This window comes from Trichosurus vulpecula, chromosome 4, assembly GCF_011100635.1.
Source record: "Trichosurus vulpecula isolate mTriVul1 chromosome 4, mTriVul1.pri, whole genome shotgun sequence".
In the NCBI taxonomy this organism is placed as follows: Eukaryota; Metazoa; Chordata; class Mammalia; order Diprotodontia; family Phalangeridae; genus Trichosurus; species Trichosurus vulpecula.
This window is the reverse complement of record NC_050576.1, coordinates 165626109-165640068: the sequence shown is the minus strand read 5'-3', so window position 1 is coordinate 165640068 and position 13960 is coordinate 165626109. Positions and strand designations below refer to the sequence as shown.

At 39.3% G+C, this 13960-nt stretch overlaps 1 protein-coding gene across 4 annotated transcripts in view; it reads right to left on the bottom strand.

Moving 5' to 3' along the window:
- The window catches only part of ACACA (acetyl-CoA carboxylase alpha), a 251831-nt gene that overhangs the window by 118658 nt on the left and 119213 nt on the right, over positions 1–13960 (bottom strand). For 3 of the 4 annotated variants that reach the window (XM_036753327.1, XM_036753328.1, XM_036753326.1), the window contains 3 exons: positions 12384–12480; positions 11520–11627; positions 1486–1542 (listed from right to left, as the gene is read on the bottom strand). In XM_036753327.1, coding sequence (XP_036609222.1) covers positions 1486–1542; positions 11520–11627; positions 12384–12480 — 262 coding nt within the window. Of the gene's footprint in view, positions 1–1164; positions 1210–1485; positions 1543–11519; positions 11628–12383; positions 12481–13960 lie in introns of all 4 variants that reach the window. The other variant, XM_036753329.1, reaches the window with a different exon arrangement.

Here is a 13960-nt window from a genome sequence, read left to right as displayed (position 1 = left end):
TGAACTCTGCTTGGTTTTCTGCCATCAATAACAGAGGGGAGTTGTGCAGTCCACAACACTTCCTAAAGCATTTCAAAAAACTGTAGCTTCTTTAGCTTTCAAGATAGATTATCTTGTAACTATTTGGAGCAAAGCTAACAAGGCAGTTCACTGTGAGAAGAAAAACATGCCAAGCACTAGAGTTCCCATAAGCAAAAGGGCAATAAAGGCAGTCATACACAGGTCCTTAGGTTAAAGCAACGCTTTGCTAGCAATGCCCCAAATGTTCACATAATTATCAGAAACAGTGCTAGAGAAAAACTGATCCAAATGGCTATGGATTCTAGTTGGGAACATTAAGACCTCCCATGACACAGCTATCTTAAGACACATTATTATTATTAATATTTTAAAAACACAATTTGTAATATAATAACTTCAATAAAAATTTTTTAAATATAAATTATGGAGTAGTAAGTCATGTCCATAGATGCTGAGAACTGCTAGGTTTTTTTACTCATCACACATGGTCTCGATAAAGCACTAACTTGAGTCTCATCATGTCCACCCCAAACATTCTCTTCTCATACTGAATACTTGCATCTCATAAAGTTATTCTCATTTAATTAATTAAAAACATCATCAAATTTTTATTTGCTGTTGCTATAATTAATACAATAAAGGGAAAAATAATTTGGGCTCCCTTTTTAGGCTTCTAACACCTCAAAACAAAAGCTCAGATGTTGATCTTCTGAATATATGTTCCCTTCAGCAATAGTAACACATCATTACTAGAGTAACTAACAGAGAAGGAAAAACGACAGGCTAGAAACCACAACTTCAAAGTTTAAACTAAAAGTTCTTAACCATTAATTCACTGTGTAAATGGGACAACTTGCCCAACTGTATAAATGGATTTGCTCATTCTTAACTATTTCTAAATGATATATTGAATATGCATTGCCAAATAAAAACCTTTTGATGAAACCTTCTACAGAAAATTGAAAAGTTCATCATAATAACTTCTAAAAGGAGAAGACTAAGCTCATTTTAGCCCCTCTGAGTGTATTTAGAAATAAAATGAAATAATTTATCAAGTGCTACTTACTCACTACTCTGTTTTTAAAAAATCAGTTGATTGGGGACAAAATATTAGGGAGCTCTGTTATTATGCCTTTTACTCACATGAAATCTTTGATCCACCTCATAGTTGACCTGTTTTCTAAAATCCTTATAAATGAAACAAAGAAAGAAAGGGGGACAGAGCAGAAGTTGGCAATTAGTAACAAAATTTTAAACAAATTAAGAGTAATTGGTAAATTAAGCTAACATTTTTTCCTTAAACAAATTCAATGAAAAGCAATCATACCCCCATACTATCTAGAATTAAACAATTTTCGTACCCCACTATTATAAGACTGATTTTTAATTAAAAAAAATTAAGTTGAGACATTCATCAGCAGCTGCATAAAAGGCTTAAGAAAGGTACGAGACACACATCAATACCTTTTGTGCAACCAGGAAAGTAAGCCGCCGGATCCCATGTTCAACAAGAGCAGCTTTCTGTGAATAAACAACACAAAACAGAACACAGATGAAACCTCTTCTGATTTCTGACTATCCCCCACTCCATCCATTCTTCCCAAATCTCTAATTTAATACAGATGAGGAAGACTTTCTGGGAACTGAAATCTTAAGAACCCATCCCAACTCACTACCTTGAAACCTGTAAAACAAGAAATCAATCTCAACTTGACCCTCAGTACTATTAAAGGAACTGACTTTGTTGTCCAGAGAAACTAAATGATTTGCTCAAGGTAACACAGCTAGTTAGCAGCAGACAGGAACTGGACCCAGATTCTCGGGATGATAATGAAAGCAAGTCTCGTACAGATGGCAAGGGTTGTATGAGGCCACAGAAGTTCTTTCAAGATTGATATACATCAGAGGCAGACCTTAACATGACTTCTGCCCACAGAGGTCAGACTGGTGGGAGTTTATTAAACACATGGAGATTGCATAGACCCAGAGCTCAAAACAAATCAGATCCGAGGCAGAAAAGAACATTTAAAGAAAACTGAAAACATAGCCACTGGAATGTATTTGGCACTTTAGAGTATAGGTGGCCTTAACCATTAGAAGCAGCATTGCTCAAATAGTGGCAAATGTGAGAAAACAGGTAATAATTATTTGGAGAACTGCTTTCTACAATATTTTCCCTATTTTTGATTAGAAGAAAAAACAAACTAAACATAAAATTTGGAGCTGAAAGGGACCTTAGAGAAGGTCTACTCTAAACCCCTCGACTACGGAGAAGGAAACTAAGGCCCACAGAGTCCAAATGATTTGCTCAAGGTTGCACAGTTAGATAGCAGCTGATGGGGATAGAATACAGACCCTCAATTCAGGGTCCTTTTTGCTATACCCCAGACTCTCTTTTAAAATGTTATAAAAATAACACCAAATCGTAGTTTGTAACTACAGGCATACTTTACCTAATACCATTAATAGGGTAGGTGAAACAACGGAACAGAGACAGCAAGTTCACTAGGTCATAAATGAAAGTTGGAAGGGATTTTGGTGACCATCTAATCCAACCCCTTCATTTTACTGATGAGGAAACTGAGTCTCAGAAAGGCAAGACATGTGAACATGGGTTGGGGATGGGGAGAGAAACAAACATTGATATACCACCTACTATGTGCTAAATGCCTTCCAAATATCTCATTTGATCCTAACAACTTCTCTGCAAGGTAGGTGCTATTACTATACCCACTTTACAGTTGAGGAAATTGAGGCAAACAGAAATTAAGTGATTTTTGCAAGATCACACAGCTAGTAGGTGAACAGCAAAATCTGAACCCAGGTCTGCCTGACTCCAAGTCCAGCACTCTATCCACTACACCATGTTGCCTCCTTGTGGCATCATGGTGGAATCTATTACTACGAAATGTTCTCATTATATTGTAAAAAAAATATTGGTCACTGCAACATTACCTTGGATATACTTGTAGCAGGCTTCTTTTCACACCATAAAATGTTAAAGAGTTACAAGACAAATGAGAGGTCATGTTGGCCAACACCCTCTCTCATACACATGGATCCCACCATCACTTGGCAGTCGGCAGAAGCCAGTATTCTTCACACTGGCCTTTCGTATAATTCTTGTCTCCCAGGCCTTAGCCTCCTCTTTTGTGAAATAAAGATATTATCCTGCTCACTGATCTCAAAAGATATAGAGACTATTAATGAGATAATTTAATAAAGACCTTTTAGAATTTATGTGGCCATAAGGAGTAAGATGATGCTACCAATTGAATGACTTAAGAAAAGTAATCAAATGACAAAAATAGTAAAAGCAAATACTGGGTTTTCATCACAAAAAAAATATTTTTAGCTTCTATCTTCTCCCTTGGCTATAATTCCTTTAAAATATTTTCTTAATATCTTTTGTACTTATACTACCTTCATTTCCAAATACATCCTCACCCCATCCTTACCCAGAGAACCATCTTTTCTATCTGTTACAATTCTAACAAATACAAATCTGTTCATATACCTAATTTCCAACAGCCAACATGTGGATGAACCACAGCAATTTTTTTTAAAAATCTAAACTAGATTTTTCCCTACAGTCTAACATGTTTCTGGGTTATCTCTCATTTTCTCAGTTGCTGTGTGCTCAGAAATAGAAATAATTTTAATGGCTTAAAAAGGAGAATTAGAAATATAATAATGTCTTCCCCAAACAGATCAGTGATGGTTTATTTTTCTGGATTATTTGTGACCTGCCTGCACTATTAGCATGGATAATTGAGAATTGATGATAAGAAGAAAAATAAGAAAGGAGAAAGGACCTTTTAGCTTCTTAGTATACCCAGAAACAGATCCATTCCTTCCAGCACCAATAAAACACTCAACTAAGGCTAAGCCCTTCAAACACAAGCATCAGCAGCTATGTTCATGGCAAGCAAAGAAAATAACTTTAATAATGCCGTGATTTAAAATCAAAATTGTTATTGCTTTTAAAATTCCACAAGTGGCTGACAATAACAGCAGAGCAACAGGACTCTGATTACATTGTAATAATGCGGGTCTCACAGCAAGTCCACAGCTATTACCCAGCGATTAGGCGTCAGCACCTGGAGAAACTCCATTTACACTGACTGCTTCAATCTCCTCCACAAGTCATTTACAAATATATGATCCTAATTTCTATGAGAGAAAAAAAAAGACATGCTGGGACTAGAAGATTATTTGGACAATTTGGATCAACCTATTTGATAGTTTAATGTGTGCATTTTTTTTAAAACTTTTTTCCCCTAAAGTGCCTAGAGCATGATCACGCAAATGAAAAACAAAACTAGTTTTCATTTCAGCTTTTTTATGGTCTTTTTTCAAAAAGAGAGAGGGAGAAAGCACCAAATATGCCTGGACAAGCACAACTTTAGAGGCAACCAGACCTACCAAATTGGTACTGTTGTCTCCAAGACAGAACTCTTTGGAAATCAGGGGTCTAGCTCCTGGCTCTGCTACTGGCTTCTGAGAGGAATAAGGGTAAATGACTCAAGTTGTCTGTGCCTGGGCTTATTGATCTGCTAAAGTGTGGGAATAACTCTTGTATAATCTCAATGGTACAAATTTGTGATAAGAATTTTTTAAAAGACACAACCTATGAAGGTGATAAGTAGGGAGGTATAGTGGGCCACAGTCTATCCCTCCACTATACTTCAGCTATACAGAAGTAGTCATACCCTTGACCTTGACCTCACCCATGTGTTTCAATTTTTATGTTCATGAACTTCAAAATTCCTTTATTTAATTATAATCATTTATTATTCCACCTTTCCCTATTCCTTATTGCCTTCAACCTTGTTCTTTGTCCTCACCATGACCTTCAGTTCTTGCGCAGGCCATCAATCCTGAAAGGGCTGCATTCCTCTCCCTCCCTTATCCTGTGACGAATCAGTTCAACTACAGTTAAAACCTTTTACCTTCTATGCTACCACAAATCATACCTGCCAATCATAACCCACCATCCATTTCTGATACTGAATGAAGATGAAGAAAATCATAGAACTGTTCTGGATGGGTCCATTACAAATTTATGCTACATAATCTCAACTGGGATCTCACTGCAGCAAGGCAAATGTTCTATTTATGTCTAATTGTTTTATTATCCCACTTTCCATAGTGGCTATTCCAAAACTTCCCATCTGTCCTCAAGACTCCAACCACACCTTCTTTATTCACCCTTTTGGGTGAGGATCTTGCCTCATACTTCACCAAAATGATTGTGTCTATTTACCCAAAGCTCCCTCCTCTCCTCCTCATCTTATCACTTACACATCTTCCCCTGTCTCCTCTACCCTATGTCTCAAAAGAAAAAATGATCGTTCTCCTTGATAAAGGATAAAGAGTGCTTTCTGATATTTATCAAGGAATATGATGCTTAGTAATGGAATCTCTAGATTAAAGAGTATGGACATTTTAGTCACTTTATTTGCATAACTCCAAACTGCTTTCTAGAATGGCTGTGTTAATTCACAGCTTCACTAACAATATATTAACTAGTATGCATAAATTCCCACAACCCTTCCAACCCTGATTGTTCTCACTCATCTTTTGTCATCTTTGAGTTTGCAGGGTGCCCCTCATTCACTTCTAAACCTTTTGCAATCTAGCTTCCCAAATCATCATTCAACTGAAATTGGTCTCTCCAAAGGCACAAATGATTTCTTGATTGCCAGATCCTGATGACCTTTTCATCCTTCTTGACCTACCAGTCTTTGCCATTTCTGACTACCCTCTTCCTCCTACTCTCTTCTCTGAGTTTTTGTGACTTCTCTCTCCTGGTTCTCCTACTTGTACGAGTGCTCCTTCTTAGGCTCCTTGGCTAGATCTTCATCCAGGTCAGGCCTACTCACTCTGGATGTCTCTCCAAGGCTCTGTCCAGCTCCTCTTCTCTTTTCCTTCTATACTATCTTGCTTAGTGATCTCCAACTCTCAGCTTCATGAAGGTGATTCTCAGATCTACATATCCAGACCTAATCTCTGCCCTAAAAGCTGGATCCTGCACTGCTGCCTCTTGGACACTGTGAACCAAATGTCCTCTAGGCATCTCAAACCCCAACTGTCCAAAACAAAACATTATTTTCTCCTCCCCTTTCCCCTCTCCTCAATATTCCCATTATTTCAAAGGGCGATTCCATCCTCATGATCACAAGCTCAGTGTCATCCTCTACTCCTCACCAGCACTCACCCAATATATCTAATCTGTTGCCAGATCCTGTGGTTTTTTACCTTCACCATATCTCCAACACACGTCCCCTCACCTCTCATCTAGACAAGTGCAAATAGTCTTCCAATCAGTCTTCCTTCCTCAAGTCTTTCCTCACTCCAATCCATCTTTCACTCAGCTAACAGTGATCTTCCTAAAGTACAAGTCTGACCATGCTACCCCAGCCCTCTCCCCAATCAATTCCAGTGGCTTTCTACTTACCTCCACAATCAAATGTAAAATGCTCTGTTTAGCTTTTAAAGCCCTTCATAACCTGGCTCCTTTCTAACTTTCCAGTCTTCTTTACTTGCCTCTATACACTCTACAACAATATTCTTACTATTTCTCCATTACTACATCTCCTGACTATGCATTTGCACTCGCTGTCTCCTCTCCTCCTTCATTTCTGACCCCTAGTTTGCCTGGCTTCCTTTAAGACGCCACTCAATTCCCAGGCCTACGCATCTCCTCCTGTCCATCTCTCCCCCACCCAACTAGCTGCTAGTCCTGTTCCTTGAGAGAGCCTATCACTGCCTTTCTTTGTTTCCTCAGCTCTTAGCATCCAGCTTGGGGAATGTTAAGTGCTTAATAAACACTTGTTGACTGACTGGAAAGAAATCAGCCCCAGTCAGGATGACTCAGGCTCAAGTCTCCTAACCTCTCAGTGTCCCAGGCAACTCTCTACAACTAAGGTACAGAAGATGTTTCTCTGTATTGGAAGAAGAGGTTTCTCGAGGAATTTCCTAAAATGAATAAATCACAGGCTACCAAAATCTATGAAAGGGTTTTCAGCTCTTGTTTGAACAGGTGTAGGTATGAAGTATTAGTTATATCAAAAGAGCACACCCAGCCTCAGTGTTCTTTCCATACTTGCCACAGTGCCTAATATAACAAGGAGTATGGGGGCTGCTAGGTGGTACAGCGAGCAGAGGACCAGCCCTGGAGTCAGGAGGACCTGAGTTTAAATCCAGCCTCAGACACCTGACACATTTACTAGCTCTGTGACCTTGGGTAAGTCACTTAACCCCAATTGCCCAGCCTTACCCCCTCCAGAAAAAAATAACAAGGAGTATGGAGATATTCAGGATAGTAACCTAAACCTTTGCTTCTACATTCATAAAATGGGGAAAATATATTTGCCCTACCTACCTTATAGGGCTATTGTGAGGATCAAATAAGTCTTTTATAAACTTGAAATTGCTTTTCAAATAAGTGGTAATGATGACTTGTTAATGAAAGCAGGGTTTTCATGCTACACCCATGCACCTCAATGCTTCAGTGCTATAATGTGTACACAAAGTGGCAAAAATAAGCGATACCAATGATCTGAGTAGGAGGTTAATGCAAGACGTAGATTTGAGATTTAGTTATGGAACCGAGCCCTAGTAATTATTATCTCAACTGCCAAGATGTGACTTTCATAAATTCTGAGATTAAAAGGTACAGGCCCAGCTCTTAGAGAGATGATCCTTCTGCCACCAATCTCAAGTGAATTTTCCATTGTTGCCACCCTAGTCACAAAAGAGGTTGTATGGGATTTGGGGAAGGTGGGGAGGGGGGCCAGGGTGAGGAGAGGGGAGGAGAGACCTCTTTCAAAGAACTACATTCCAGAGATCAAAAGCTTTTCTTCACTTTTCCTCCCTCTCTGGTGGTGCCTATTCTCCCTACTCTGCCCACCTAAATTCGGAATATACCATCACTTCATATATATACTAATCTTTACTAAAATGTGAAAGATTTTTGGGATATAAAATGTGCATAGGGGAGGTATGTTATAGGCCTCATTTAAATATTTGACTCAGCCCCCATTCTTCCCTAGAACAATCAGTAAGTAAACCTTTACTAAGTATCTACAAAGTAGAAGACATGGTATGAACTGTTATAGCACTCAGTCAATGAAGATACTCACTTAGCCATTACTACATACTGCCTAGCAATGTTACCTTTGTATATGCATGCCTTAACACCTCCTTGGAGACAGGTACTATGTCATACGCCTTCCTGTTTTTGTTTTTTAAACAGATTCAGAAATGTATTCATCAAGAGCCAGTATTTTCTTTTCTAGTATGTTACAAAAACAGTAGCCTCAACAAACTAGGTGCTAGAAGATCTGGGTTATAGTCCTGCCTTCTCCACTTCTCCACTTACTAGTCATGTATATAATGGTAGGAGAGTTTCTGAACTTAATGGGCTTTACTTATCTTCATTTATAAAATAGGAATAATACCAATTCAGACTACATAAAAATGGTCCTAAGATCATAGATTTAGAGCTAGAAGGGCCTTTAAAGTCCTACCTTCTCTCCACCCCTCCCCCAATTTTACAGGTGAGAAATTGAGACCCAGAGAGGGTAACTGGTTTATCCAAGGTCAGGATTTGAACCAAGGCCCTCTGGCCCTTGGATCAGTGCTCCATCTACCATATTATGGCTGTTAGATGTAAATGAAATAATTCTCCTATATAAATTATATGGAACTATACAAATACATAGGTGATGTGGTACAGAGACCAAAGAGCTCACCCTGAAATCAGGGAGCAATGGGTTCATACTGGCTGCAGAGCTGGCCTGGGCAAGGTACTTCACATCCGTCAGTCAAAGGAGGGGGCTGGTTTAGCCCACTTTCAGATCAAAAGCTCTGATCCTCTGAGCCCCAGGCCGTGACCCACGCAACACTAAAAGGATCACTAATCCCCACTGTCAGAAGGATTTTCCTCACCAGGATTTCCTTTTCACCAATGAAGTCACAGAGCCAATACAAAACTGCACATATGGCATTATTATCAATGAAACATTTGTGGACTGACCAGTGCCAGGGAGAAAGCATAGTCAGGAGGAAAAAGAACTTGAGCCTAAGTCAGGGGATATGAGGGTGGGTGATGGTGGTACAACTGACCAGCTGCATGAAACTACGGGCAAGTCATTTAATCTTTCTGAGCCTCAGTTTCTATATCTGTAAAATGAGGGAGGGGATTAGAGTGGTCTTCAAGGACCCTTCCAGCTCTAAAATGTTAAGGTTTGATAAGGATCGAGAGTTAGACAAGAATTTCCAGACAACGTTACCAAAGAAATTCATTGATGAGAGGAGGTATAAGTTAAAACTTGAAAAGGAGGTAGGATTCAGTTGGGAAAGAAAATGGGATAAAATATTTCATGTGAAGGGAACAGCATGAACAAAAGTGAGAAGGCAAGAAATCCTAGCATATGTTTGGCGCAAAGTTCAGTTTGGTTGGAGAGGCAATTTTGTATCAGTTAATACTAGAAGGGCACCTCATGGTCAGATATACCTTAAATGTCAAGTTAATGATTTTAGACTTTATCCTTTTGGTAATGGGACTATTGCAAGTTTTTGATCAGGGAAATGGCAATATGGAAGCGTTATCTAGTAAGATTACTTTTGTGCTATTGTATAGGAAAGGGAGACAGATTAGTGGCGGGACTATGCAGCTATTGTCTAGACATGTGGCACAACCTAAGGTTATGGCAAAGGAAGAAAAAAATGAGTACGAGAGACAACTAGTAACTAAATGTTAGTGGAATAAGGAGGAATAAAAGATGACTGGAAATTTTTAAGCCTACACACAAATGGGAAAAGGATTATAACCAGAAACATAGAGGGGAGGTGAGAAGATGACTTTGGTTTAAGATCAGACTGAGTTCATGGTATTATATTCAAGCGGAAATGCGCCTGTCAACTAACACTATTGAACAAAGTTTGGGAGTAAGGTCAGGACTCTACACCTCAATTCAGGAGTCAAGTAGATAGTTCCAGCACTATCTGTCCTAGCATCATTTAAAATTTAAAATAAGATATAAATTTTGGAATACCCCAAAATCCAAAATTCATTCTGTGGAGAAAATAGGTTTTTTAGCCTCAGCCTCAAGCACACATCTAAAACCTATAGGTAACCCAACTAACTTATCAACAAGATTTTTCATTTGCAGGAATTAAGAGTCTCCAGACTCCTTTGCTACCTTTGTGGTCCATATTTCTGGGGTGTGCTGTGACAGTAAACTGATGAACCAAACAATTCTACAGAAGAACCAATAAGCTAAAACAAGAGATGATACCAAGTTCTCATTCCTAAGAATTTTTTTTCCTAAATAGTGAGTCCATTTTTCAAAGAGGTGAATTAAAAGAAAGGCTAATTCATTTATTAGTTCTACTAGTACCAAAGAAAAAGAATTTTCCTTTGAGAGTTTAGACACAAACTTTCTGCTATTCTCATTCTGAATTGGACATGATTCAATATTTGAATACTTCAACCTCCACTAGAGTTCTCCAATGACTCATCATGGCATGAAAAGGGCCTCTGGGTTCTCAAAGGCCACATCAGCCTAGTACAAGCTATAGCCAGTTGCACACTGAGCTGCAAGGCTTTAAGCACAGATCTGGCCATAGACTATATGATTACTGCCCAAGGATCAGCTTAATTAAGTTTAGAGAGACTTTTCTTCAAGCTGGCCCCAACAACTCCTGAAGATAATCCATTAAGGTACAGAAGGGCTGTGATGTGCACTAGTGGAGAAATTGGCTATAACAACAAAATCACACATCCTTGTAACATGGCGTATTGAAATCTTTCCAAGGCTGTCACTGGAAAGAGGGTTAGACGTGTTCTGTTTGGCCTCAGAGGGTAGGACTAAGACTTATGGGTAGAATCAGGATAGCACAGTGCCTCTGGTATCATAGGATCTGAGCTCAAATCCTGCCTCAGATGTCTACTACCTGTGTCACCTTGGGCAAGTCCCTCAACGCCCTACTTCTCAGTTTCCTCATATGAAGGGCTGAATGAAAACACCTCTGAGGGCCCTTCTTCCAGTTACAGAGCTATCATCTGCTTTTCCTGGGAGATGAAATTTGGAGTCTTTTACCAATTAGCACCATCCCAAACTAGCCTAAACTTGTTCAGAAGATAGAGAGTTCTCTGTCCCTGGAGAATTTCAAGCAGAGGCTGGACAATCGCTTTGTAAAATTTTGTAAGAGGGATTGATGCTTCTGGTACAAGATGGATTAGATCACCACTGAGGCCTCTTTGAACTTCAAGTGTCCATGAGTCCTTGACTGTTCCTATTATCAGCAGAACCCCAATAAAGGGCCAAAGCGCTACAGGGCCATCTGTTGGCTTACTGGATGAAGGCCCAGAGGTAGATCATTCTTATGAACAGCAAGATTCAAAAGGCACAACCATAAAGAGCAATAGGTCTCTCAGGGAGCCGGCAGAGAAAGGGCCACTACACATCATCCAACCAAGGACTCACATTTTGCTGAGTAAAATCTCTAAACATGGCTGCTAGTCGGTCATCCTCAATGTCACAGTCAGTCTTGATGGCCACGTTCAAGATGTGAATTGGTTCATCCCTGGCAGCCTGTAATCCAAGCACACACACCAACAAGAAGTTATAAGATGACCAACTGAGGATCAGGAAAGGTATGAGTGGACAAAGCCCCTACGTACAGAGGCAAAGATACTTCAGCCTTGCCCATCAGGCAGCTGGCAAACAGATGTAAATGGCTGCTCAACTATAAGCATACCTAAGCAAGGATGAAAACTGCTTGATACGCCAAAAGTAGTAGGCAAAAAGAAGTTAAAAATACTGATTTTTAGGATTCCTGGGTTATGCCTTAATTTCTTCATCTATAAAATGGGACTTCAATGAATTGCATCTTCTCTCTTTGCTGAATGACAGCGAGCAGAGATGGAAATCTTCTGAATGCATTCTTTTCTACAATCTATTAAATGCTGGGAATTTCTAGTTATAGACAGAACAAACTAATAGAGAAAAACTGGCTGAAGCAATTAGTCTGATGAAAAAGAGAAAGGAAAATAACGGGGAGGGGGGGATTAAAAACCAAAAGCCTATCTTTCCTCTAATACAGAATCTGGCATTCTATCATTTGATAACAATGGAGAGAACCCAAACCCAGGGGTTTTCAGACACAATTCAAAAATACACAGAGACAGTGAGGATAAATACATTGTCTCTTCTGCTGTCCCTATTTCAAGTTAAAAAAAATCTTCATCATGTTCCAAAGCCAGGATGATTGTCAAACTGCTACTATATATTGTACAAACCCTGTGTTGGGGACAAGCGACCTGCTTCCCCAAGGACAGGTTGCCATACCTTATCTTCATCATACAGCGAAGTGTGGCCCGCCTCAGGGAACGTAGGGCTTTGGGGTGGGGAGTCACAGAAGCAGCCCATTACTTCATCAAAAATTCTGAAATTCACCAGAGAAACACCCACCATAAAAACCCAATCTCAGGCCACCTGCAGGGGCATCAAACTAGCCCTGCCAATCCCAGCTCTGCCAGGAAAGAATCATTTCTAACCCTGGGCTCAAAAGCCAGCTGGATAGAGTCACCAGCCAGTGGATAAAGGTGACATGCAAAATTTCACCGAGTGACAGAAATTAGGAGGATGGATTATTTAAACTTTAATAAATGATATATATTTTTTCCTCTTAAAAAAGAATGATCTAAAAGCTTTATTTCTTTTCATATGTAAGATACGAGCATTGCTGTCATCATCAGTCTTGAGGTAACAGAAAGGCCTGGGACGAAGGCAGTGACAGACCAGTGTAATTGCCCCTCCCCCTAGGGTAATGCATCAGTATACAGCGAGAGATAGATGCTGAATGCATTTAATCAAAAGATGTATCGTCTCTGGTGGGGCTGCCTCTCGTGTTGTGTTTAATTTCTCCTGACATTTCACTCATCACAGAGCGGAAAGCTCCTTCTGCTCCTGGCTCATGAGGAAAAGATGATTTTTTTTATTTGTTTCTTTTCCTCTGACCAGTCTCATGATACAAGTAGAGTCTAGTCTAGCATAGCCAGAATTAGAATAAAACTAAGTGGAAAGGCAGAGAGAGGTCATAACCCTTTGTGAAAAAACATTCTTCAGAAGTCTCAGGCTTCAAAGGCTACTTTAGGGACTATGTTCATTTTTTTTTCCACTGATAAATTTAATCAACTTTACCCAAAAAATGCAGATGCATGTCAATTCAGTAACAGAGACAAAAACAAAAAAACCATTACATCCCAGGTCTGTCACTTCCTAGGCATATGGCCTTGGCCAAGTGACTCTTTACCCTCTCTGGGTCTCAGTTTTCCCATCTGCAAAAGGGAGATGTGGAACCTTGAAGGTCACTTCCAGCTCTAGATCTAGGATCCTATTATGTTTCTCTAAACCTTAGGATGGGTTCTACCAATAGATTTCTGTGATCAGGATAGACCCTTATAGTCCAATTCCCCTACTTGCCTAATTTTGCATTACTTCATATAATATGCATATCCACATTTACATCACTGTGAGTCTGTAATATTCCATTGTATTAACCTACCAGTATATCCAGCAATTCCCCAACCACTGGGCATTTCGTTTAGTTCTATTTTTTTTGCTATGATTTATAATGCAACTACAAATAGCTTTGTACAAACAGTCAGTTTTTATTTCCTCATAAATTATTTCTTTAAGATGCATTGCAATCAGCATGATATAGGCATACCTTTTTCCCCCCACAGCTTTACTGGCATTTGGTTTTATTACCATTGCTGATGTCATGGGTGTGAGCTGGTACTCAAAGTTCTTTTAGTTTATAACTCTTAATATTTCCCTACAATTTCATTATTTGTTTACACTTAGTGAACTGTCCAACTCTATTCCTTGACAATTCTGAGATACAGTGATCCTTTGAATAA